Here is a 23,260-nt window from a genome sequence, read left to right as displayed (position 1 = left end):
TTGTTTTGTTCCTTGTTGAGCCATGTCTATGAAGTTTAAAATTTCTGTTCGGTTGGAAGGTTAATGTTTTTGTTTTTTGTTTTGTTTTTGTTTTTTGTTTTGCTTAAGTACTAACAAATCTATTAAGTTTTCTAACCATTTTGTTTTGTAGAGTTAGAAAAACGTTTGTGGGTATCGTATCTGTTAAACCCTCAGGAGACACAACTCCTCCTACTAGGGATGCCTAGAGGTTTAAAGGCTTATTGCATATGCTCAATGCAATCGAGTTACCTACGAAAGTGGTCTAGTTAACTTCTTGTTTTGTTTTTATTTTTTATTTTTGTTTTTATTTTTATTTTTATTTTCTTTTGTTTTGCTCGAGGACTAGCAAAATCTAAGTTTGGGGGTGTGTTAAGCTCATAATTTCATACATATACATGCCCTATTTACTTACTTCTTTTGCTTAGTTTCTTAGATTTCTAAGTTATTTGCCTCCCTTTGTGTGTTTTGTAGGCAAATAGAGCAAGAGAGCATAATTCATGCAATTCAAGCATGTTAAGGCCTAATTTGGATGAATGGATGAAGAGCTTAAAAGACAAACTCATTTTGGCTACAGCCCCCTGCTAGTCCAGTTCCGTAGGTCATATTGCAAGCTTTGTTTCAGCAACCTACACAGCTCGGATGAGGCAGCATTCTTCATGAAAGTTGTTCCAATGGGTGTGTACTATAACATATCCACAATTCAGCCCCATTGGATAAATATGGAGTTTGTTACCTAGCAAACACAGAGCCATGCTCAGGATGGATTTTATCAGCGCGCAAAATGAGTTAGCAATTTGTTTTGGCCTTAACTTCTTCCTCCGACCTTGGATTGGCCCAAATAAAATATGGCTGGAAAGAAGACATTCTGAACTTCAATTTCGAGTGCTTAAAGTCCTAATTTGATTAAGAGAAGCCCAAGTTGTAAGCCCTTGAAGTTGCTGGTCATGCTGACCTCAGCATGTGCTGGTTGGATGCTTGGTCATGGTGAGCTAGGTATGAGCTATCATTTCTGGTTGGAAGCTTGGTCATGGTGACATGAAGATGAGCTAGGGCTGCTGGTGGGATCTATTGGTGAAGTGCATCAACCAATTCAAGATTTTCTAATACAAGTGCATCACCCAATTTAGATTTTCTAATACAAGTGCATCAACCATTTCAGATTTTATAAAACAAGTGTTGTATGCATTAGCCATATTGAATTCAGATTTTCACTTCCCCTAGGCTTATAAATAGGGAAGTTCTCTAAGCTTGTAAACACACCCCAAGGGGGGGAGCTCTCAAACACTTCTCTAGAGCTCCCTTCCCTTCTCTCCCTCAAATTCTCTTAGTTTCTCTTTCTAGTTTTCAATTGTTGTAATGAAATCTTTTGTGTTGAAATTTTCCTTAAGTTTTTCTTAGTTCCACTTTACTTTTCATTATGTAAATTCTTTTCTTTAGTCTCAAGTTTAGTTAGTTTCCAAGTTTCAATTATGGTTCATGTTCTTATTCATTATGCTTATAAGTTAATATGCTAGTTTGAATGATTGATCACCATTAAGGCTTGCATGTTAGCTATCTTGGTTTGAATTAAGAGTATACACCATGCTTTAATTCGAATTGAACTATGAATAGGAAGAGTATGTATGGACATTCGACAACAGGGATTAGATACATGCTTGGTTGTTTAAATTGTTCTTCTATGCTTAATGGGTTCCTAATGCTTAATTTTAGGTTAGACAACAAATGATCAAATTAGGGAATTAGGAACACAAGGTTATGACCACACACCATGGCTTAATCATACATTAGCTAGAATCAATCCGTTAATCTAATTGAACTTGGGAACTTATCTGCTTGAGTTAGTTATTTTCTTTCTTCCTTATTTTATTTATTTCCTTTCTTTTTCATTTCTGTTTTGTGTAGGAAAAATGAATTGGATCATTCAATCACCAATCCTCGTGGGATCGACCTCGCACTTACATATGCTATACTACCAAACGGCTCGTGCACTTGCGAGTATCACAAGTTGAGGATGCAACTGAATCCATTTTGGTGCAGCTGTATCTACACAACACACACCCCAAGGGGGGGAGCTCTCAAACACTTCTCTAGAGCTCCCTTCCCTTCTCTCCCTCAAATTCTCTTAGTTTCTCTTTCTAGTTTTCAATTGTTATAATGAGATCTTTGTGCTGAAATTCTCCTTAAGTTTTTCCAAGTTCTACTTAATTTTCATTGTTATGTAAATTCTTTTCTTTAGTTTCAAGTTTGATTAGTTTCCAAGTTTCAATTATGGTTTTTGTTCTTATTCATTATGCTTATAAGTTAATATGCTAGTTTGAATGATTGATCACCATTTAGGCTTGCATGTTAGCTATCTTGGTTTGAATTAAGAGTATACACCATGCTTTAATTCGAATTGAACTATGAATAGGAAGAGTATGTATGGACATTCGACAACAGGGATTAGATACATATTTGGTTGTTTAAAATGTTCTTATATGCTTAATGGGTTCCTAATGCTTAATTTTAGGTTAGACAACAAATGATCAAATTAGGGAATTAGGAACACAAGGTTATGACCACACACCATGGCTTAATCATACTTTAGCTAGAATCAATCCATTAATCTAATTGAACTTGGGAACTTATCTGCTTGAGTTAGTTATTTCTTTCTTCCTTGTTTTATTTATTTCCTTTTTTTTTCATTTCTGTTTTGTGTAGGAAAAATGAATTGGATCATTCAATCACCAATCCTCGTGGGATCGACCTCGCACTTACATATGCTATACTACCAAACGGCTCGTGCACTTGCGAGTATCACAAGTTGAGGATGCAGCTGAATCCATTTTGGTGCAGCTGTATCTACGCAACACCACTCAATTGAATTATTGAAATTTTATTATTTTCTTAAAGTATCGTGTTCATTGATTTTGTAAGACACAATTGGATATCGAAATGGTTTCGATTTGTCGAATTTTTTGCAAAGATGATCTATGAATGAAGACCTAAAAAATAGATAATTTGGATCGTTGAAAAAAAATTCGTAAAGTACCCTAAAAAATATTTCTTAAATAAAATTATTTGAAGAATCTTTCAATAGAAATGGAATATATATATATCTCATAATTATTTAAGCACCATTGTCATGGCTCATGCTCAGATATATTTCATTCATTGCATCCAAGAATACGATGCTTTGTGTATATTTTATTTTCTCTTGAGTTGTGCAGCTGCAGCTTGACATGTTTATATTTTATGTACTTTTATACTTTTCATGTATATGAAAAGCATGATAGCGAAATAAGTAGCCGAGGTTCTTGTGTGTTGTTGTGGTGTCGTAGATCCAGAATCCTGACTTGAGGTTGAAGATCAGAGAGCTTAGAGCATATTTTCCCATTCTTTTTTCCTTTTCTTTGAAAAATAATAATTTCTAATTGGGTTAATGCCTTAATGGTTTGGCCTAAAATTTATAATTGAGTTATTGGCCGGGATAACAAAATTTCTAATTGTGTTATATGCTATCCCCGCTGCATGAGAGTTTATCTTACATCCTTTAACCAAACTATCCTTTATTTATACGAAAGGCTTTTTATCACAAATGGTCCTTGAGGTTAGCGAAATTATCACATTTCGTCCTTAATGTTTTTTTGTGACACTAATGGTCCCTAAGGTTACTCTCCGCACATCAAAATGGTCCCTGCCGTCAATTTTTCTGTTAAAATGCTGATGTGGCATATACATGGCCCACACATCCAATAATATAAAGCCACATGGTATTAAATAATATATTTAAAATAAAATTACATTTTAAAAAAGGCTTTTTATCACAAAACGTCCCTGACGTTTGTGAAACTATCAGATTGCATCCTTAAAGTTTTTTTGTATCAGTAATGGTCCTTAACGTCAATATAGGTGCTCTCAAATAGTCCCTCTGTCAAAAAAACTGTTAAGTTCAGGGATAGAATCGTAAAATCAATCCAAAATTATAAAAAGTCCTCTCTCCTCTCTTTTTTTATTTCCTTTCCTTCTCTCTTTCTGTCTTCTTCTTTCTCTCTTTCTTTTCTTCTTCTTTCTTCTTTCTCTCCACGAATTCACTCTTCTCTTTCTCTGTCTTTCTTTTTTTTCTTCTTCCTCCTTCTTCTTTCTCTCCCCAAATCTTCATGTCTTCCTCTTTCTCCTGGTAGGGTCTGTTTGGCGGTGTCCACTGGCCTTTCTTATTCCTATTCCGATTACCATCGTCGTTGCTCATTTTCCTGCAAATGGGTTTGTGTCTGGATTTTTTTGTTCTCTTTTTCTTCAGCTTTTTTCCAAAATAAAAATAAAAATTGAACAAAGGTAGAAGAAGAGGCCAATAGAAGCCGACGTCGTGACTTTTTGCCCCAAACCAACCCTTGCACATTGTACCCAAATCATTCTCAGAGAATGAAGAAAAAAAAAAGATAAAGGAGAGAGAATGGGGAAATGCCCAGTTTTCTAGCTGAGAGAAGAAGAAAAAAAATGCCCATGACAAGAGGAAGAAGAAAAAAAGAAAGAGTGAGAGAGAAGAGTGAACTCGGGGAAAGAAAGGAGAACGAAGAAGAAAAGAAGGAGAGAAGGGAAGGAAATAAAAAAGAAAGAGGAGAGATAAGACTGAACTCGGGGAGAGGAAGAAAGAAGAAAAAAAGAAAGAGAGAGAGAAGGAAAGGAAACATAAAAAATAAAAAAATAAAAAAAAGAGGGGAGAGAGAAATTTATATATATATTTTATAATTTTAGATTGATTTGACGATTATATCCCTGGATTTAACAGTTTTTTTTGACAGAAGAACTATTTAAGAGCACCTATATTAACGTTAGGGACCATTAGTGATACAAAAAAACTTTAAGGATGCAATCTGATAATTTCGAAAACGTCAGGGATGTTTTGTGATAAAAAAGCCTTTAAAAAAAGATTAAAACTTAAATTTTTTTAAAAAAACCTTCAGCCATCCCCTTCTGGCCCTTCGCCCTCCCCTGCGTCTACCCCTCTACCATTTCTCCCTCTCCTCTCTCTCTCTCTCTCTCTCCCCCTCTCCCACTCCCTCTGTTTTTCCATGCCCACTAAGAAATCCCTCCCTCTTCCCATTCAATTAAAAAAAAACCAACAAGAAGAAACCAACACAATTTCAAATTTTAAAGCATGTACACTGTAATCACAAAAGCTTCATCTCTCTCAGCAGCTCTGACTAAAAAAGAAAAAAAAAATCCAACCATCATAGATTCACAGCCACTTCCTCCACCCCTTCAGACCAACTAAACCCTTTGCCCATCATACCCATTCCAGATTTGGACCCCATGCCTTCCCCAACTATCGAAACCAATTATGCCCTTGCATCAGATCCATTTACCCAGCCAGATTCCGACCCTGTTCTTTGCTTGCCTGACCATCAACATCGAATCTGAGGAGAGAGAGAGAGAGAGAGAGAGAGAGAGAGAGAGAGAGAGAGAAGAGGGAGGGGTGAAGGAGGTGGGTTGGCAGGTTGGATTAAGTTTTAATCTTCTTATTTTTTTTAAAAAAATTATTTTTTAAAAATATATTATTTAATGCCACATGGCTCAATATTATTGGATGTGTGGCCCATGTATGTACCAAGTCAGCATTTTAACAGAAAATTTAACGGAAGTTAATGACAGGGACCATTTTGATGTGTGGAGGGTAACCTTAAGGACCATTAGTGTCACAAAAAAACATTAAGGACGAAAGGCGATAATTTCACAAACCTCAGAGACCATTTGTGATAAAAAGCCTTATACGAAATCAAAATAATCCCTTTGTTTTTTTATTTTGGTACTCATTTCTTCATAAAACAAATCTCATATAAACAGAAGAAAATGAACGATTGGGGAACTAGGTAGAGGGCTCCCATGGACTCTAGCTCATGCAGCCTTTTTATTAAATTAAAGTATATTACATGTATTTTAATGTTATTCATCCCATAAAAATGTAGTAACTCACTTAAATGTAGCCTTGTAATTCATTGTACACTCAATTTTGTAGGCCTATAATCATGTTATATTTAATTTGTTTGCTCAGTTAAGAAACACAATGTCTTAATAAACACATGATTTTAACTCTCAACCTTTTACTATTTTATTCCAATTTATACTTTTATTTCTAGAAAAACTATACAAATAGTAAGTACCCAAACAAAAATTAATCCTTAAATTATAAGCTAATAACTTTAAGTAGCCCATCATTGAAAAATTCATGATTTTGTCTTTGATGACGAAGAGGATCTCTTTGTAAACACCAGCAGCAGAAACAAAGAAACCCTTATTCTTTTATTTATTATTTATATATTTGTTATGGGATGGATGTGTTTTGCAAGCGTTTATGTCACGTATCTCTGGGCTTGTTCACATTGTTCATATAAAGAGAGAATAAGTCAACAATAAAAATCTAAAATGAAAAGATTGAAAATACAATATGACACGACCAGATCGCAACTCCACGTGATGGCTTGTAAACTTTAGGGCAATGAGTGACTCATGGGAGGAAGAGACTTTATTTTAATACTTTGTTGTTTAGCGATGATATTGGGTGAGAGAATAAATTTTGCAAGTTGCACGTCTCTTGCGATACTTTCTTACTAAAAAATAAAAATAAAAATAAAAATAAAAATAGAGAAGGCGCACCATAGAGAATAGAGATAGTTCGCCAGATGGAGGATGGTCTATAATCTATAATCTTGAATTTGTGTGTTGTTTGTTATACAAGTACATAGATGGTGGACCAGATGGCACCGAGCCAATCACGTGGAAGCTTCTTTATCAACAGTGACACCACGGACTTTGCAGATTTTTTCTTATAATATTTTTCTGATTCCGGAAAAACAAGTCCAAAAGTTGCTTTTGGATCTGTAAATATATATATCTGTGTTTTCTTTTTCTTTACAGAATATTCTCTTTTGGTGTTGCTCTCTTTCCAATTTCCCTTCATTTTGTTTAACTTTAAGTTATTATTCTTTTTCATTATTTAATCATAATTGTCGCACTGATTTGCGTAAATTACACAAGCTATCGAGCCAAAATCATATTTTCTTATTTCCAGTGGGCACCACACAACCTTTCTTTCCATGATTAAAGAAAAGCAAAATAGACTTAAAAATGATAATGGATCACAAGCTTTGGATTCCACCCCAACTTGAAGCTTCGTAGAAGGGCCATCCCTTAAAATTAAGCCCGTGAAGGTTGAAAATAGCTCAAGTAAACGCCCAACAACACAGCCCAAAAGAACCCTGGATGTTTAAATGGAGTGGAGTCTGGAAGGTGTCAAAATTCACCTCGTCACCTTGTCATCTTCGATTTGATACAACGTATTTCCGTTGATTGGGCCCCTCACCCTCACCCTCACCCTCACCCTCACCCTCAGTGGGCTGCATGCATACTCCAGTACTGAGTACAGTAGAGTAGAACAGGAAGGGAGAGATGCCATGCACAGTGCACTTGCAGCACAAACATACAGAGAGATACAATACAAAGAAGATGAAATAAAAGTTATATCGAACAAAACTCATCAATGAAATGAAAACAAAATAGATAGATACTGTAGCACAGCAGGAGGGAGGGAGTAGATGAGACTTGCACGCGTCAAAGCGTAACAGCATTCTACACGCTTGGAAATGGGACCTATACGTAATATTAATAAATAGTTAAGTTTAGCATCAAGGAAGGAGGAGTAGTTTAAACCTTGTCCTTCTTTTGCACCAACTTAGAAGCTACGCATCCTTTTGCTTCACCTTCGCACTTTGTTGCTTTTTGGCAATTAACTTTTGGCACCACATTTTGAACATAAAGGTATGCCTCAAATTCTGACCGCCACCCGCTATATGGCAAAAATTCGAGGACGAAGTGTACGACAGACAGTGCACGTATTTCTTTTAAATCAAGGTCCTTTGCTGTCCAACTAGTCTTTTTTCTCCTACACCCAGTTTCAGTTAAGTTGGGATAGTGGCGTTTCCTTGAGCCACTCTTCTGCTTCTTTTCTTATGGTTATATTTGGGTTTAGCTTTTATCTATAGCAGTTCAACACTCAACTACAAAATACAGAAATTTGGTAAGACTGAAGTGATCATCTTCATCTTCATCTTCATCTTCACACATATATACATTGGATTGGAGGAAATGGAAAATCTTTCAGGTGGAGGGTTAAGCCACCTCTTCATGGCAATCTTTCTGCACAACTTCGCCACTTTCATGGTGATCCCGGCCATTACCGACGTTACTATGTCTGCGCTTTGTCCTGGAAGAGATGAGTGCTCCATCGCTATCTACCTCACTGGATTTCAACAAGCGGTACGTATGTACGCATTTCCAGTTGTTCATAACCCAACTTGTTTATTTTCTCAGCAACCAAATTCATATCCGCTTAGCTAGCTACCTAGCTTTTCAGGTTTTGATTTCCTAGCTCATTGAACATATTATCATCCAACACATGCGCATATTATATAGAGTACGTATTATTCCAGGATTTTATTTTAAACTTTTTTTCGGAGGTGAATTAATTATAAATATTGTTTTCCGTACGTATTAGAGGATTTCATTTAATCAATGAATCATACATGACGACGTCCGCATGTAGACCGTTAAAACTTAAAGGCTGCACCTCAGCACCTGCCCCTGCAATGCAGTCTGCAGAGCAGGATTTTCTTCATGCTCTGTTGTTCAATCACGTAGAGAGTAAACCAAACTTTCTCTTTCTTCAAAGGAAACTTCCCTTTGGTTGGGGTCTTGTTCATCTTTCAGTTTCAGTATTGGTCGTTCAATTTAAGGAATATATGGACAAATTTTCAAAAGTGAGGGCCCACAGTTACACGCTTTACTTTTTCTGAAAACTTGAATTAGGTTATTTGGTCATCTCCCTAAGATGCAGGGCAGACTGTCGTTTATTCTCTCTTCCCAGACAAAGTTTGAGAGTCCCCTGTGAAATACATTTATGCAATTACTATGTATGTCATTCAGCCTGGCAGTGGCTAGAAATTCCTAGTAATCTACAGGTCGGAAAGCAAAGCATCTAAATATTTCAAAAACAGGGCCCCACTAAGTAGTAACTCAATCTCGTGTATGAGCTGAGCTTGATTTGGTTACGTAGAGGTAAAGGTAGGGAGGATTATGCTCCAAAGGATGCTCATGCTGTTACACACACTAATATTTCTGCAATTCACATATTCCAAGCAGCTGGGGCCTGGCCCACCTTAATTTTCATCATCCTAAATCCAAATAATTGATTCCTTGCTGCTTCTCTCTGTTCCTGGGAAGTTTCCCTTGGGTTCACGACAAGTGCATTTTGGCACTTTCACAGTTTATGGACAAACTTGCAAGGGACCTTTCCTTGACTACTACTAACTATCACATTTTGATCGGCTTTGCTCATGCCATCAAATCTTTCCTTTTTATATAAGTAAATCCTCTGATTGTCGGGTTTGATTTCTATATAAGCACACTGTTTTTCATGTGATATACAAACACTAACATGGATATCTCATCCCCACCTCCCCTGTTTTTGGGTCCATTAGAATTCACGAGCATGCAAATTAACTTGGAAAAATGTCATCTTCATGACCACATGCCTGCCTGCCTGCATACTCCACCTAATTCCAGACTCCGTGAGCTACATAATTGGACTGTGAATACCCAATATATATCGTTAATTAAGTGCCTAATAGTAAAAATTAACCCCTAGTTTATTTATTTTGGTTGAAATTGAAAACAATTAATGTGTGAACATATATTTATGCAGATCGTAGGGCTGGGAACACTCGTGATGATGCCTTTGGTAGGGAATCTCTCAGACAAGTGTGGGAGAAAAGCTTTGCTTACAGTGCCAATGATCCTAACAATTATCCCCTTAGGTACTCATATCGTATACATCAACGATTCAATTCTTTAATCTGAAATGAACATGGATAATTGAACTTAAAGATAGCTGAAGGGTTTACTTGCAGCAAAGATATATACCGATTGAGATATATACAGGTCAAACCGATTGTTATCTTTAATGGCACTACTGTTTGTGAGGAAAGTTACATTAAATTAATAGCATTAGGCCGTTGGAAGAAAAACAGGCACCTTAATTTAATGTAACTTTCCCCCACAAACATTAATTAAAATTTTTTTTTCAACGAAAGTTTTGGATTGGATGTATTCAACCACAACTTTAGCGTTTTATTTTTATTTTTATTTGATATTCAAACTCTACTTTGAGTTATTATTTTTATTAAAAGTTAGATTATATTTTATTTTATTTCCGCAGCGAATAATGTAATTATGTATATTAAAATTGAATTAAGAGGATGATTGAGAAGAGCGTTACAGGGATATTGGGTTACAGCCGGAGCAGGACCTTTTTCTACGTCTATTTCGTGGCCAAGACCCTCACTGCCATGATTTGTGAAGGCAGCGTTCATTGCCTCGCCCTTGCCTATGTGGTAAAACTCTTTATCTCTATTCTCTCAACTATCTCATCATTTGGTTCAATTCCATGAACATCCTCCACTTCATTCTCTATTCTTATTTGGGGAGCTGATCTACTATCAGTCAGGTGCTTAAAAAAACTAGGCCCATTACTTTAAGTTTATTTGGGCCTAAGTAAGTAATTAGGCCCAGTTTGTTTTAGATGGTAACGGCCCTCTCCATTTCCCTCTTTCGTTCCTCATCAGTTCAGTGTTCAGTAGCTCTCCTTCTCATTTCTAAAAGAAAAACATACACAAAATACGTTTGATTCGAATTTGGTGGTATGAATTGAAATGATGATCAGGCAGATAATGTGGCAGAAGAGCGACGAGCCTCCACGTTCGGAGTGCTCTCAGGGATTGGTTCCTCTGCATTCGTCTGTGGAACCCTCTTTACTCGTTTCCTCTCCACTTCCTCCACTTTTCAGGTCAACTGAAGCTCCTCTCTCTCTCTCTCTCTCTCTCTCTCTCTCTCTCTCTGGAAACTAATTATGGTTTGATTGTGTTGTTATTAGGTTGCGACGTCGGTGGCGGTGGTAGCAGCTATGTACTTGAGGATTTTCCTGCCGGATTCCAACATAGACAATAAACTTTCCGCTCCATTACTCTCAGATGACAAAACAAAAATTGCAGACTCAGATGAAAGTTCAAGGGCTCAAATATTGCAGCCAGCCAAAACATTGCCTTCATTACATGATTTAATCTCCTTGTTGAAAACTAGGTCAGTTCATTTCTTGCTAAGGGCTGCCCTCCACAGTATCATCAAATATTCCCTTGCCTGCGAATTTTGCAATTCCAGTAATTGCATACTCTCAAATTAATTTGCAGCGCAACATTTTCGCAAGCTGCAATTGTTGCGTTTTTCAGCAACCTAGCGGATGTTGGCCTTCATGCTTCAATGATGGTACGTCTCTCTAGGAAGCTCCCGGCAAAAAAAGTTAGATTATGGTGTTTAAAATTTGAACATAAACTCTGATTAAGTTTACAGATAAAGATTACTTATATTATTTTCTCTCATGTTTTTGGATGGTTAGGATAGAATCATATAGTGATGAACTCTGTTGCACATAAGAAGATGCAGTGATTGAAATTCATTGCTTGTTGTGCAGTACTACTTAAAGGCTCGGTTTCACTTCAACAAGGATCAGTTTGCTGACCTGATGGTCATTTCTGGGGTTGCAGGCACTATTTCTCAGGTACTCCGCTGGTTTGGCCGCCTTTATGATTTCCTTTGCATACTACCTTCTTTCATAGTTTCGGTTTCATTTCCATGGTACTGAAAACAGAACTTCATGCAGCTGCTTCTCATGCCCTTGCTGGCTCCTGCTTTAGGAGAGGAGAGGCTACTTTCGATAGGACTCCTTTTTAGCTGTGCACATGTAAGCACCTAGCTGTCTTTTTTTTTTATAGTTCCCAACATGTTACAATAATATGATCTTCCTTGTCAGACAACTGTAGATTTGTCAATACTTGCATTGCACTCACCAAGAGTAAAACTAAGAATTTAGCATTTAAATTAAGGTTGTATCTAATAATTTGCATATTATTGAATGCAGATGTTTCTTTATGGCGTTGCGTGGTCCTTCTGGGTACTGCTTTACAACTTTAATGGCAATCACAAGTGTCTCTTTATTTTAGACAAATTACATTCATATGCAGTATATAGTTAGTAGGACTTTATCAATTTCTCAGATAATTTCTGGTATATGTTTAAGCTAACTGACATTGTGTCTCAGTATGGCTAACACTTTGAAAGGTTATAGGTCCCATATGCCGCTGCCATGTTCTCCATCTTTTATGTGTTCGCACACCCATGTGTAAGTTTCATCATTTCTGCTTTGAAAGTTAAACGATCTCAAATTTTGTCTTTTAAAGTAATTCAGTTCAAACTTTACAGATGCGAAGCATTGTGTCTAAACAAGTTGGTCCATCTGAGCAGGTAGTTTTCTTGAGAGCGGCACCTATTTAATTGATAGGCTTCATATTGATAGTTTGTTTGTTTGTTTGTATAATAAAGTCTATCTTTACACGCCCAACTATGCATTATGTTTTCACATATGCATACCCCAATCAGGGAAGTTAAGAAATGCTCAAGTTCCCTTACCCTGCCTTTTGGCTCCAATTCTTTTAGGTATGCCTGACCCTTTTATACATTATTTTCAGGGGAAGGCTCAAGGGTGCATTTCAGGCATATGTTCTTTTGCAAATGTTATATCTCCCATTGCTTTCTCTCCTCTAACAGGTGATTTGAAACGCCACTTAAAGTTTTGCTGGGCTAAAAAGTTAATTCAAACTGATAAAGTCAAGTTGTGCTTCCAGCTTTGTTCCTGTCCGAAAAGGCGCCTTTTAATTTCCCAGGTTTCAGTCTCATTTGCGTAGGATTTGCTGCGGTAAGAACTTATACAGTGATATAATAGATGCTTATTTTAGTCTAGAACTAGTTATACGTTATAACTGTTGTTCACTTTTATGGGATAGTGATATAATAGATGCTTATTTTAGTCTAGAACTAGTTGTTATACGTTATAACTGTTGTTCACTTTTATGAGGGTGCCCGCTTGCAAGCTATCTGCCGGTCTTGATAACATAGAAGTGATTTTGCATATTAGAGTAGGTAAAAAATGAAATTTCTGGCCTAGATTGATTCTTTGAGATAACTGAAATTCGGGGGTCTTTTATTTCAGCTTTGTAGTTTTTTCTCTTCTTGTTGACTTGATTTAAAAGGGTCTTGTATGTGTGTAGATGATAGCCTTTATTCAAAGCGTGATGATAAGGGCTGTTCCTCCCATCTCAAGTCAACGGGTCAGCAGCCATTGCCCCTGAATTCCACAATGTGAAAGCTCGAAGAAAAGTTGGCCCTTTGCGTGGTCCCAGGCTGACCCTGGCACACCAACAACTGCTGTAAAGTTCAACGGTCATCTTTTGGTACGTGTTTTGGAAGGTGACATTGTTGAGCTTGGTTTTGTTTCAATCAAAGTCACCTTTCATCGCTAAACAAAACATGATACTAAAAGCCCAATCATGAAACTTCTTGTCATTTGTAGTAGAATGCTAGAGCAAAGTGAACCAAGTCAGTATATTTTTGCTCTTCTTTTTGGTCTGTATTCAATTGAATTGAATTGATGGAAAAAAGGTGGTGAATAATTTCAGCGAATGGGTTTGCATAGCATATGGGAAGGTTAAGAAACTGTCAGAGATGAACAAATGAAGCTTCTTTGCCACAGATTAGGAAGTTTCAGGCTTTTTTTTTTGTATATTGTCTCAAATATATGCCATGGAATTAGAGGTTCCAACACCCATTTTATTTTTATGGGTGTGTTGGGCTTTTAAATTGGGAGCCACAAACAAAACTAAAAATCGTTAAGAGATCAAAAGCGAGTGTGAACAAGAGTTGCGGGAGGGAAATAGGCAACCAGGATGGGGTTGTCACTTGAGGAGAACATAAGAAGGTATGGGCCCACATATGTGTTTTTTTTTCTTCTTTTCTGTTTTATTAGTTGGGTGGGAGCTCAAATCTAATAATGTCTGTTTTCTTTTTCTTTTTTTTCTTTTTTTTTAAATCGAAGTTTTCTTTTTCTCCTCTTTAAGCAAATGGAGAATTCTGGTTCCTAGAAATATCAAATGTGGTCCTGTTTGATTTTAGTTCCAGCGAAGTGAATGGAAATTCACGGTGAGTCTAAACTGAAGGATTTGAGCGTAAGAATGACTGGTTCTGGATTTAAGCAAAAAACAAAGCAAAGACGGGAGACTTTGTGGGAAACATTTAGTTTGTGGGACCAAGGAACTCCAATCACTTCTCTCCTCTCAAACTATATTTCTGGGCATATCAACAAACAAGTCAAACAAACCTCATCAAACAAGCTGCATATTAAATTTGGGTTAGACAACAACTCATCTTCCATGTTCCGAGTGACAGCAAATCATACCTAATATTGTAACCTCCTTCACAACGTTACCAATACCATCACGTGGCGGACAATTGTTTGTGCATGCTCCTAAGAAGAAATTACAAATACAAAATATGGAAGTAGAATTGAAGGCCTTTGACAAACAGAATTTTGTTTAGATCATGGAGATAAATTCACAAAAACGACAAAAGTGACATCCCTTTATTCTAAATCAAAAGGGAAAGTAATATTGCTCTTTTTTGTTCATTAAAACTGCCCAAAAAGGGTTAAAATACAACGAGTCTTAAATTGAAGGTGCTATGATGTCCAAAGTTTAAACCATTTCCTTCCCTTATGTATATTGACTTCAAATGGAAAGGTAAGGGATGTCCACTCATCTTTCTCTTTTTAAAAGCCACTTGGATCATAAAAAGGATTGATTGCAAATTTGGAGGTTGACGAAGACCCCCAACCTCCAAACATAACGAGAAAATTAAAAAAAATATATCCCACCCAAGGCGCCAACCCACAAAATCCCTTTGCTTCCGAAAATGGTTAAATTTGAAGCTGCACTTGGTGGTAATCCTCGCCTATGTCGGCCTCCACGTGTCCCACACACAATTTACTTATACAGCCTGACAAACCACAACTAACGTTTTTCCCCGCACAAAGGTCGTAACCTCTTCCCCCCATTTTTGCTGCTCTTTCTTTACCGCCTCCGGTTTTCGCCGTTGGCTTCGTCGGAGGACCTCGAGAGCCAAGCTAAGTAGATACATTCTATACGCTCTGAGGCAACGTCAGTCGCCCTGGTTCCTCCCGCGACAGCCAACGCCCACTCTCGCATTGCTCACTCCCCCCTCACCCTCCATTCATCTGATTAAATTTTTTAATTAATCAATGGCGGAAGAAGATCAATCACAGCCCTTGGTGGTCTACCTTCACGGCGACCTCGATTTGAACATTCTAGAAGCGCGGTGTTTGCCTAACATGGATATGGTCTCCGAGCGTCTCCGCCGCTTCTTCTCGGCTTGCCGAAAGCCTTTTTCGCGTGGCACGCCGCACCACTCTCACCACAATATCATCACCAGCGACCCTTACGTCACCGTCTGCCTCGCCGGAGCCACCGTCGCTCGCACGCGGGTCATTTCCAACTCCCAGAACCCCTCCTGGAAAGAGCACTTCACGATCCCCCTCGCCCACCCGGTCTCCCAAGTCGACTTCTACGTCAAGGACAACGACATGTTCGGCGCTGATTTAATCGGCATCGCATCGGTTTCGGCGCAGCGAATCCTCTCCGGCGAAACCATCAGCGATTGGTTCCCGATCATCGGGCCATTGGGCAAGCCGCCGAAACCAGACGCTGCCGTTAAGCTAGAGATGAGGTTCACGAAATGCGAGGACAATCCGACGTATCAGCAAGGCATTTCAAACGACCCCGACCGTTTCGGGATCCGAAATTGTTATTTTCCGGTGAGGCAAGGAGGGCACGTGACGCTGTATCAAGACGCACACGTGCCGGATTCAATGCTAGGGGAGATAGAATTGGACGACGGGGTTGTGTTTGAACACGGCAAGTGTTGGGAGGATATATGCCATGCGATATTGGAGGCACATCACTTGGTGTATATCGTGGGTTGGTCCGTTTTTCATAAGGTGAAGCTGGTGAGAGAGCCCACGAAGCCTTTGCCGAGCGGTGGGAATTTGAATTTGGGGGAGCTGCTCAAGTACAAGTCCGAAGAAGGCCTGCGAGTTTTGTTGCTGGTTTGGGATGATAAGACTTCTCACAGCAAATTCTTCATCAATACGGTACCACCACGGTTTCATTTTTTTTAAAATTTTCTTGACCAATCCATGATAGGAGCATTTAATTCAAGTTACTAGAAATGATCAAGATTGATTTTGATTAATGGGATGCAGAATGGAGTGATGCAAACTCATGACGAAGAAACACGCAAGTTTTTTAAGCACTCTTCGGTTTCATGCGTGCTGTCACCTCGATATGCCAGCAGTAAGCTTAGCATTTTCAAGCAACAGGCATGCTTTATTAATCCATGCTTCACTCCCTTTTTTGCTATTTATTGATTTGACCTGCTTAATTAAGTTAGGTGGATTCATTTGCTGATTAAGTTTGGTCAAATCAAACATGTTCTCTGTAGGTTGTTGGAACTCTGTTTACCCATCACCAGAAATGTGTGATTGTGGATACACAAGCATCTGGAAATAATCGAAAGATTACTGCATTCATAGGAGGTCTAGACCTTTGTGATGGCCGCTATGATACTCCCGAGCATCGACTTTTTCGCGACCTTGACACTGTTTTCCACGATGATTTTCATAATCCTACATTTTCTGTGAGCACTATATTTATTTGTACTTGTTGTATTGTGTTTATTTTTCATTTCTTTCTGCTCAAGTGCCCCCTAACTGTTTGTGGAAACGCCACCATAATGATATTTGTAGGGAGGAACAAGGGGTCCAAGACAACCGTGGCATGACTTACATTGCAAGATTGAAGGTCCAGCTGCGTACGATGTGCTGACTAATTTTGAGCAGCGTTGGAGAAGAGCCACGAAGTGGTCGGAGTTGGGCCAACGCTTCAAAAAAGTATCTCGTTGGCACGATGACGCTTTGATAAAGTTGGAGCGGATCTCATGGATACTTAGTCCCTCCCCCTCAACTTCCAACGATGATCCCGCCTTACGGGTTTCACATGAAGATGACCCTCAAAATTGGCATGTTCAGGTATTACTATCTGGCATTTCCTGCGCGCGCATGCTTTGGTCTTCAATTTTCTATTATTGCTAATTCGTCCCAATTAGCAGCTGTTTAATTATTTTATATGTATGGAATTGACAGGTCTTTCGATCCATAGATTCTGGATCTCTGAAAGGATTTCCTAAGGATGTTTATCAAGCAGAGGCTCAGGTTGACTATTCTTTCCAACAAATCAATACACACACAGTGCTTTTAATTAATTATAAACTGACTTTATACTGTCTACTGGCATGTGTTTACTTCAGAACATATTCTTTTGTTTATTTTTTAAAATAATTTTAAACAGAAAATTTGGTAATCTAATCTGTCGATTGTTTGGCATTCTGTTCTACTGCAGAATCTTGTTTGTGCCAAAAATTTGGTAATAGACAAGAGCATCCAAACAGCATACATCGAGGCAATCCGATCTGCCCAACACTTCATCTATATTGAGAATCAGTATTTCCTCGGATCATCATATGGATGGCCTACTTACAAAGAAGCAGGTTGTTATATATGATTTTCCGGTACTGAAAACATATATATGGACTTCCTCCAGCACTATGTCATTAACATATATATAACTTTTCAATGATCAGGTGCTGACAATTTAATTCCAATGGAGTTGGCACTAAAGATTGCAAGTAAGATAAGAGCCAATGAGAGATTTGCAGTGTATATCGTCATACCCATGTGGCCGGAGGGTGTGCCCTCTTCTGCTGCTGTGCAAGAAATTCTCTTTTGGCAGGTAATTAATGGCTCGTTTGGGAGTGATTTTGGATAGGCCAAAAAACACTTCTCCAAATAACCACTTTAAGTGGGTTTAAGTGATTTTATGAAAAAGCACATGGGAAGTTCTTCTGCCAAGAATAACTTAAAATCACTTAAAGTGATTATATGGAGAAACACATAAGAGGTGGTTCTCCCCAGAAGTCCAAACAAATCGCAAGAAAAGCCTTTGTCATTTATATACTGGATCTTATCACTTATCATTGGCTTGTTTGATTATTTTCAGGGACAAACAATGCAAATGATGTATGAAATCATAGCAAAAGAGCTGAAATCCATGAACCTTATGAATGTTCATCCACAGGACTATTTAAATTTCTACTGTCTTGGTAATCGGGAAAAGATACCAGACACAGTGTCCTGTGCAGTTAACAAAACTTCTGGAAATGGAGAATATCACACGGTAATTATACAGAGCTACATATTAAACTTTTATTTTCCGTCACTCAAGCCATGAATATATGACATATGATGGCATACAAACCTGTGGAATGCGTTTTCAGGTTTCGGCCTCCCAAAAGTTTCAACGGTTTATGATTTATGTGCATGCCAAGGGAATGGTTGTAGATGATGAGTACGTGATCATAGGGTCTGCGAATATAAACCAACGATCCATGGCTGGTTCTAGGGACACCGAGATAGCCATGGGTGCATATCAACCGCATCACACGTGGGGCAAGAAGAAGCGGCATCCCCGTGGCCAGGTATTGCATTCTTAATTTGATTGTATTACATTGCACAATGTAATGTACATTGTGGGCAGAACACTTTTGGGAGTTAACGGAGGGTGTTAATTTGTTGTTGATATGTTTTGATGATCAGGTCTATGGGTATAGAATGTCACTGTGGGCAGAACACTTAGGGATGGTGGATAGTTGCTTCAAGGAGGCTGAAAGTTTGGAGTGTGTGAAGCGAGTGAACTCGATTGCGGAAGAGAATTGGACGAAGTTTGTGGGAGATGAGTTTGCAGCATTACAAGGGCATCTCATTAAATACCCAGTTGAGGTAGATGGCAATGGGAAGGTAGGTGCTTTGCCTGGACGAGAGAGTTTCCCTGATGTTGGCGGTAAGATCCTTGGAGCCCGTTCCACTCTTCCTGATGCACTCACTACTTAATAACCTTACCAATTAGGCAGGCAGGCAGGCAAGCTGGCTGGCTGGCTGGGTCCTCCAATTTTCTCACTTGTTTATAATTTCCACATGACAATTCTCTCACTTGTTTATAAAACACAAGGAGGTTCTGCTTCTAATTTAACAACAGGGGTGGGGGGGGAGTACAAGGCTGCAGGCAGGCACCCCCTTCTTTCTTTTACTATTTTACTTTTTTTTTGGGTTTACACAGCTAATCGTATTCGTATGTTAGCTACATCAGAACGCAGAAACAGAGGTTTAGCTAATCATCTGTATTTTTAACATGCTTCAAATGACAAAATGAAACCCAAGCTAACACTCAAATCTACAACTTGAAACAAAGAAAGGCGCGCAATATATAATATCACATGGTTCATCACACCTCAAACATTCTCTCATCTCATGTGAATGAATATACTGATTGTGAAAGCTCGATCTACTAATACCTCCCAAAAAAGGAAGTTTTAGAAGGGGGGAAGAAATAAACATGTTGAATTAATAATTAGTTAACGGTGACTTTGCCGATCATGCCGGCTCCCTGGTGAGGAGAACAGTAGAAAGCATAGTCACCTTTCTCAGTCAAGGTGATGGCGTATGTCTCCCCTGGGGCATTGAGGAGGTCCTCCTCGCTCATGGAGATCTTTCCAGCATCCACACCGCTGGGAATCTCGTCCTCGTCGAACACAATGTTGTGTGGGAATCCAGCATTGTTCTTGAACACAATCTTCTCTCCTGGGCTGACTGAGAAGCTTTTGGGGATGAAAGCCAAGGAACCGTCATCGCCGCCGAGCAACACCTCAATGGCCAAGGCATTGCTTGCCAAGATTGCACTTGCTGCAGTGGCTGCTACGGCCACGCCCACATCCTTAAGTGAGGACTTGATGGCACACATCCTCGGGGAGGCTGCAAACTTAACGGCGGCTCTGCTCACCTTGGATGCACCGGCGGACTTGAGGCCGGTGAATGATGGGATTGCAACGGCGGCGGGGGTAACAGTGGCCATTGTAATTGGGATAGTTGAAATGGAAATAATGTGTTCTAGCAAGCAGGTCGCCTTGAGTGTTGAAACTTGAAGGGGATGATCAAAAAGAGAAGATAGGAAAGGTGTGTTTTAATAGAGGGGGTGCGAGGGTTGGGTTGCTTTGCTCATCTTATGTGTGGCTTGTGTTGGTTCGTTCGTGGATGGACAATCGGTGTAGGTGATTGGATAATAAGCTCTGAATGAGTGGCAGTGGGGATGAGATAGAGACAAGGGTTATCTCTTCTGCTGGTGAGGATGGGTCTTATTGGCTGGCTGAGATGCTATCCTCTGACGTGGCTTTGGATTTAGTGATGTGAGGTGGAGAGTGTGATCTAGAGCTAGAGCTTTCGTAGCATGTCAAAATAGTGGATAAAAAACAGAGGATAAATTTTGCAGTAGTAGGAGGAGGAGGACAAACTGTCATCTGATCACAAGAATTCTACAGTGAGAAGGGCTTATATATGGCATTTAGGCGAGGCTCTATTTCTTAACTGTTAAATTAAATTGGTTAATCTAATTCAACGATTAAGAGATAGAACCTCATCTAGAACCTCATTTATAGAATAACTCGATCTGATTATGAACGGGTGGACTATTTTGCACTTGGGTCAATTTGTTTGATTTATTTATGGGTCTTGGACTTTGGGCTTTGGGATGCGGAACATAAGTCTCTGGGTGAAATACAAACAACAAATTTAAAGCCTGCGATAAAACTCGACACACAGACGGGTCTTCAGGGACTCAACTCAGTAAAGGCTTGAGGTTACAAAATTGGATGAATTTGTTAAATATGGAAAATGCGATCACATTATTGTATACATAAGCCCTCACTATAGAATTCTTGTAGAGAAGTGATATACAATTCTGAACTGCAGTTGAGACCTACTTGCAGGGCCGGCCCTGGGTGATTGAAGGCCCATGGCAAAACTCTAAGAGTGTGTCCTTTATTCATAAATTATTATTTTTTTAATCAAATAATTAATTGAGTGCTGCTATTTCCATCATCTTGTCATATTTTCCCACCCACTATATCTTTAAAATTTTAAAGACAAGTTTATTTTTTTGTAAAATAACTTATAAGGACTTATGTAACTCATCTTAAGTGTAAATCCAGCGTGTATGTTAACAATTTTAAAAAATTATTTAAGAATATTAAAAAAACATTAAAAACTTCATCACTTCCTTCCCAGGCCGCACCAAACAAGCCACCACCCAAACACCACCAGCCACCTAGCAACCACCATCTACCACAAGCCCAACAACACCCACCCGCCCAGCTAGCTCTCAAGACACCTAATCCCCATCAAACCAAATTATCCATTACCCATTCTAAATAATTACCGACCCAATTTGACAAAACTCATTAACTAGTGTATTGCAATTTGCAAGTATGAGAATCGATTGAAATAGCCTTCCTCACCATTTGAGACAAAAACCAAAAGCCTAATAAGCAAATCATTGTTTAGAGAAACCCAGGGAGGAGATGCGTGCTTTGGGTGAGAGAGAGAGAGAGAGAGAGAGAGAGAGAGAATTCTTATGCCTACCACTATTGGTGGACCCAGATTTTTTTTAGCAGAGGTGCAATATTGACTAAGTATGAAAAATGGTTTTTCGGAATAATCATTTTCTCAAGATAATTTTTGGCGGCTTTTATTCCTTACACATCAAATAAGAAAACTTGATTTTATGGGATTTTAGTATGAAGTATATATTGACTTAATGAGCCATCATTTTTAGCATAAATCGTATTTTGCACTAAAACCGATTTTTCATATTTTTATTTGGTGGGAATTTGATTTTCTAGTATTTTTATTTGAATCCAAATGGGGGTACTTCCTTATTTACATTGTAAACTTAAGTAAATGGAGTAATATAAAAATAAATGAAAGTAAAAGGACAAAGACATTTACTTAAATGTTGAAAATAGAAATAAGGTAATCTGTACACCAGTTGAGCAAAGGGGCAATATAATTTAGCCATACCCATTACTTTTAGTTATTTTATTTTTTTATGAGCACTTATAATTTTGTTTTGCATATACATATAAATTTTTTTGTCTGATCATATACATATATATAAGCTAATATAATTTTTTTTTGTGCCCTTCTCAATCGTGGGCCCCGGGCGGTGGCCCTGGTTGCCCTGGCCAAGGGCCGGGCCTGCCTACTTGTATTATATTCCTTGTTTCTAGTGGTATAATAATGTACGTAGTCTCTCTAGCATTATTCTTTTTTCATTGTCACATAATATACATTACTGAAAAACAAACTAAATTGATTATACTAAACTATTCTGATTTCCGCATTAAGCAATACTCAATTTTTGTTTATTATGTACAAAATAAAATTACAAGGTACATTCCCAATGAATCCCTAAAACTTCTTTAATCAAAGTTGAAACAAGTTACAAAATTATAACTTATGTATGGTGAATGGTGAATGGCGTGAAGGAAGCTGAAATTATAGCTAGAGTACAGAGATGAATTGGTTGCGAGACAGAAATTAAAAGCAGCCGACAGAATTATGTAGCAATAAATAAGTAGCTATAGGAAAGGTGAAGGAAAGAGACCCCCTTGTTTTTATTAAAGATTGACCAACGCTCCCTCCTCCCACATTTACTCTTCTAACTAATTTTTCTTTTTCCTTAGAGCATCTGCAACGACAGTTAGTATCAATGCAATTTTATTGCATGTCGAATTAAACAGTAAAATATCATTTGCAATGGTGTGATTTAGTTCATTGTAATAGAGGGTGCTATGTGATGAACCCTCTATTGGAATTGCAATAGGCAAACCATGAGACCCACATGCCAATGAAAAATGGAAACAAATACAACAATTAATGCATTATGTTGTTAAGAGCATACGCAATGGTTGTTCAATAGTTCAATGTAATAGAAAAAATACATCAATTAATATATATTTATCTTCAAATATATTCAAAATTGATCTCTTTTTAAAGATCTCTTTGAGAATATTGCAATAGTACAATTTATAGTCTTATTATATTTATCCCTTTTATTTTATTTGAGTATGTAAAAAATGTGTAAGTAGATATAACTATTGATTTGACAATTGCAAGTAAAATTGCAGTTCAATTCAATATAGATGCAAAAAAAGATCAATTTATTGAACTATTAAACAACCATTGCGGATGCTCTTATTATTATCCATCCAAAATACAACCTTCTGGATCTGGTCACGGGAAAGC

General features: G+C 38.1%; 3 protein-coding genes across 4 annotated transcripts; 2 read left to right on the top strand and 1 right to left on the bottom strand.

The window, feature by feature from the left end:
* Window positions 1–7,734: 7,734 nt before the first annotated feature.
* LOC110746635 (Major facilitator superfamily protein) lies at window positions 7,735–13,803 on the top strand. 2 transcript variants are annotated; one of them, XM_021946863.2, is made up of 14 exons: window positions 7,741–8,313; window positions 9,758–9,869; window positions 10,333–10,445; window positions 10,775–10,897; window positions 10,985–11,190; window positions 11,298–11,373; window positions 11,579–11,665; window positions 11,768–11,848; window positions 12,026–12,058; window positions 12,233–12,286; window positions 12,367–12,408; window positions 12,633–12,711; window positions 12,789–12,859; window positions 13,212–13,803. In XM_021946863.2, exons 1-14 carry the CDS (start codon window positions 8,143–8,145, stop codon window positions 13,290–13,292), a joined length of 1,329 nt encoding a protein of 442 aa, XP_021802555.2. In that variant the 5' UTR covers window positions 7,741–8,142; the 3' UTR covers window positions 13,293–13,803. The 2 variants fall into 2 exon arrangements, with proteins under 2 accessions (XP_088111147.1, XP_021802555.2); XM_088255021.1 differs by lacking the exons at window positions 12,633–12,711; window positions 12,789–12,859; window positions 13,212–13,803 and adding an exon at window positions 12,712–12,736 and having other exon boundaries at window positions 7,735–8,313.
* Window positions 13,804–14,601: 798 nt separating this feature from the next.
* Window positions 14,602–20,105, top strand: LOC110746642 (phospholipase D delta-like). The gene is made up of 10 exons (XM_021946869.2): window positions 14,602–16,162; window positions 16,274–16,390; window positions 16,513–16,707; window positions 16,817–17,098; window positions 17,213–17,281; window positions 17,469–17,616; window positions 17,710–17,858; window positions 18,126–18,302; window positions 18,403–18,603; window positions 18,722–20,105. Exons 1-10 carry the CDS (start codon window positions 15,254–15,256, stop codon window positions 19,013–19,015), a joined length of 2,541 nt encoding a protein of 846 aa, XP_021802561.2. The 5' UTR covers window positions 14,602–15,253; the 3' UTR covers window positions 19,016–20,105.
* On the bottom strand, window positions 19,363–20,214 carry PETE1 (plastocyanin 1). The gene has a single exon (XM_021946870.2). It carries the CDS (start codon window positions 20,031–20,033, stop codon window positions 19,533–19,535), a length of 501 nt encoding a protein of 166 aa, XP_021802562.1. The 5' UTR covers window positions 20,034–20,214; the 3' UTR covers window positions 19,363–19,532.
* Window positions 20,215–23,260: the final 3,046 nt, after the last annotated feature.

This window comes from Prunus avium, chromosome 1 (genome assembly GCF_965620075.1).
Source record: "Prunus avium chromosome 1, drPruAviu1.hap1.1, whole genome shotgun sequence".
NCBI lineage: Eukaryota > Viridiplantae > Streptophyta > Magnoliopsida > Rosales > Rosaceae > Prunus > Prunus avium.
Note: the sequence above shows the minus strand (reverse complement) of the source record. Positions and strands in the feature narration are given on the sequence as shown.

What these genes read in the sequence shown, in the direction of transcription:
- LOC110746635 (XM_021946863.2), top strand. Translation starts at nt 8,143, where the DNA reads ATGGAAAATCTTTCAGGTGGAGGGTTAAGCCACCTCTTCATGGCAATC. An exon ending in TCACTGGATTTCAACAAGCG is followed by an intron (nt 8,314 to 9,757) that starts GTACGTATGTAC and finishes ATATTTATGCAG; the next exon opens with ATCGTAGGGCTGGGAACACT. An exon ending in GCCTCGCCCTTGCCTATGTG is followed by an intron (nt 10,446 to 10,774) that starts GTAAAACTCTTT and finishes AATGATGATCAG; the next exon opens with GCAGATAATGTGGCAGAAGA.
- LOC110746642 (XM_021946869.2), top strand. Translation starts at nt 15,254, where the DNA reads ATGGCGGAAGAAGATCAATCACAGCCCTTGGTGGTCTACCTTCACGGC. An exon ending in AAGAAATTCTCTTTTGGCAG is followed by an intron (nt 17,859 to 18,125) that starts GTAATTAATGGC and finishes GATTATTTTCAG; the next exon opens with GGACAAACAATGCAAATGAT. An exon ending in GAAATGGAGAATATCACACG is followed by an intron (nt 18,303 to 18,402) that starts GTAATTATACAG and finishes ATGCGTTTTCAG; the next exon opens with GTTTCGGCCTCCCAAAAGTT.
- PETE1 (XM_021946870.2), bottom strand. Translation starts at nt 20,033, where the DNA reads ATGGCCACTGTTACCCCCGCCGCCGTTGCAATCCCATCATTCACCGGC.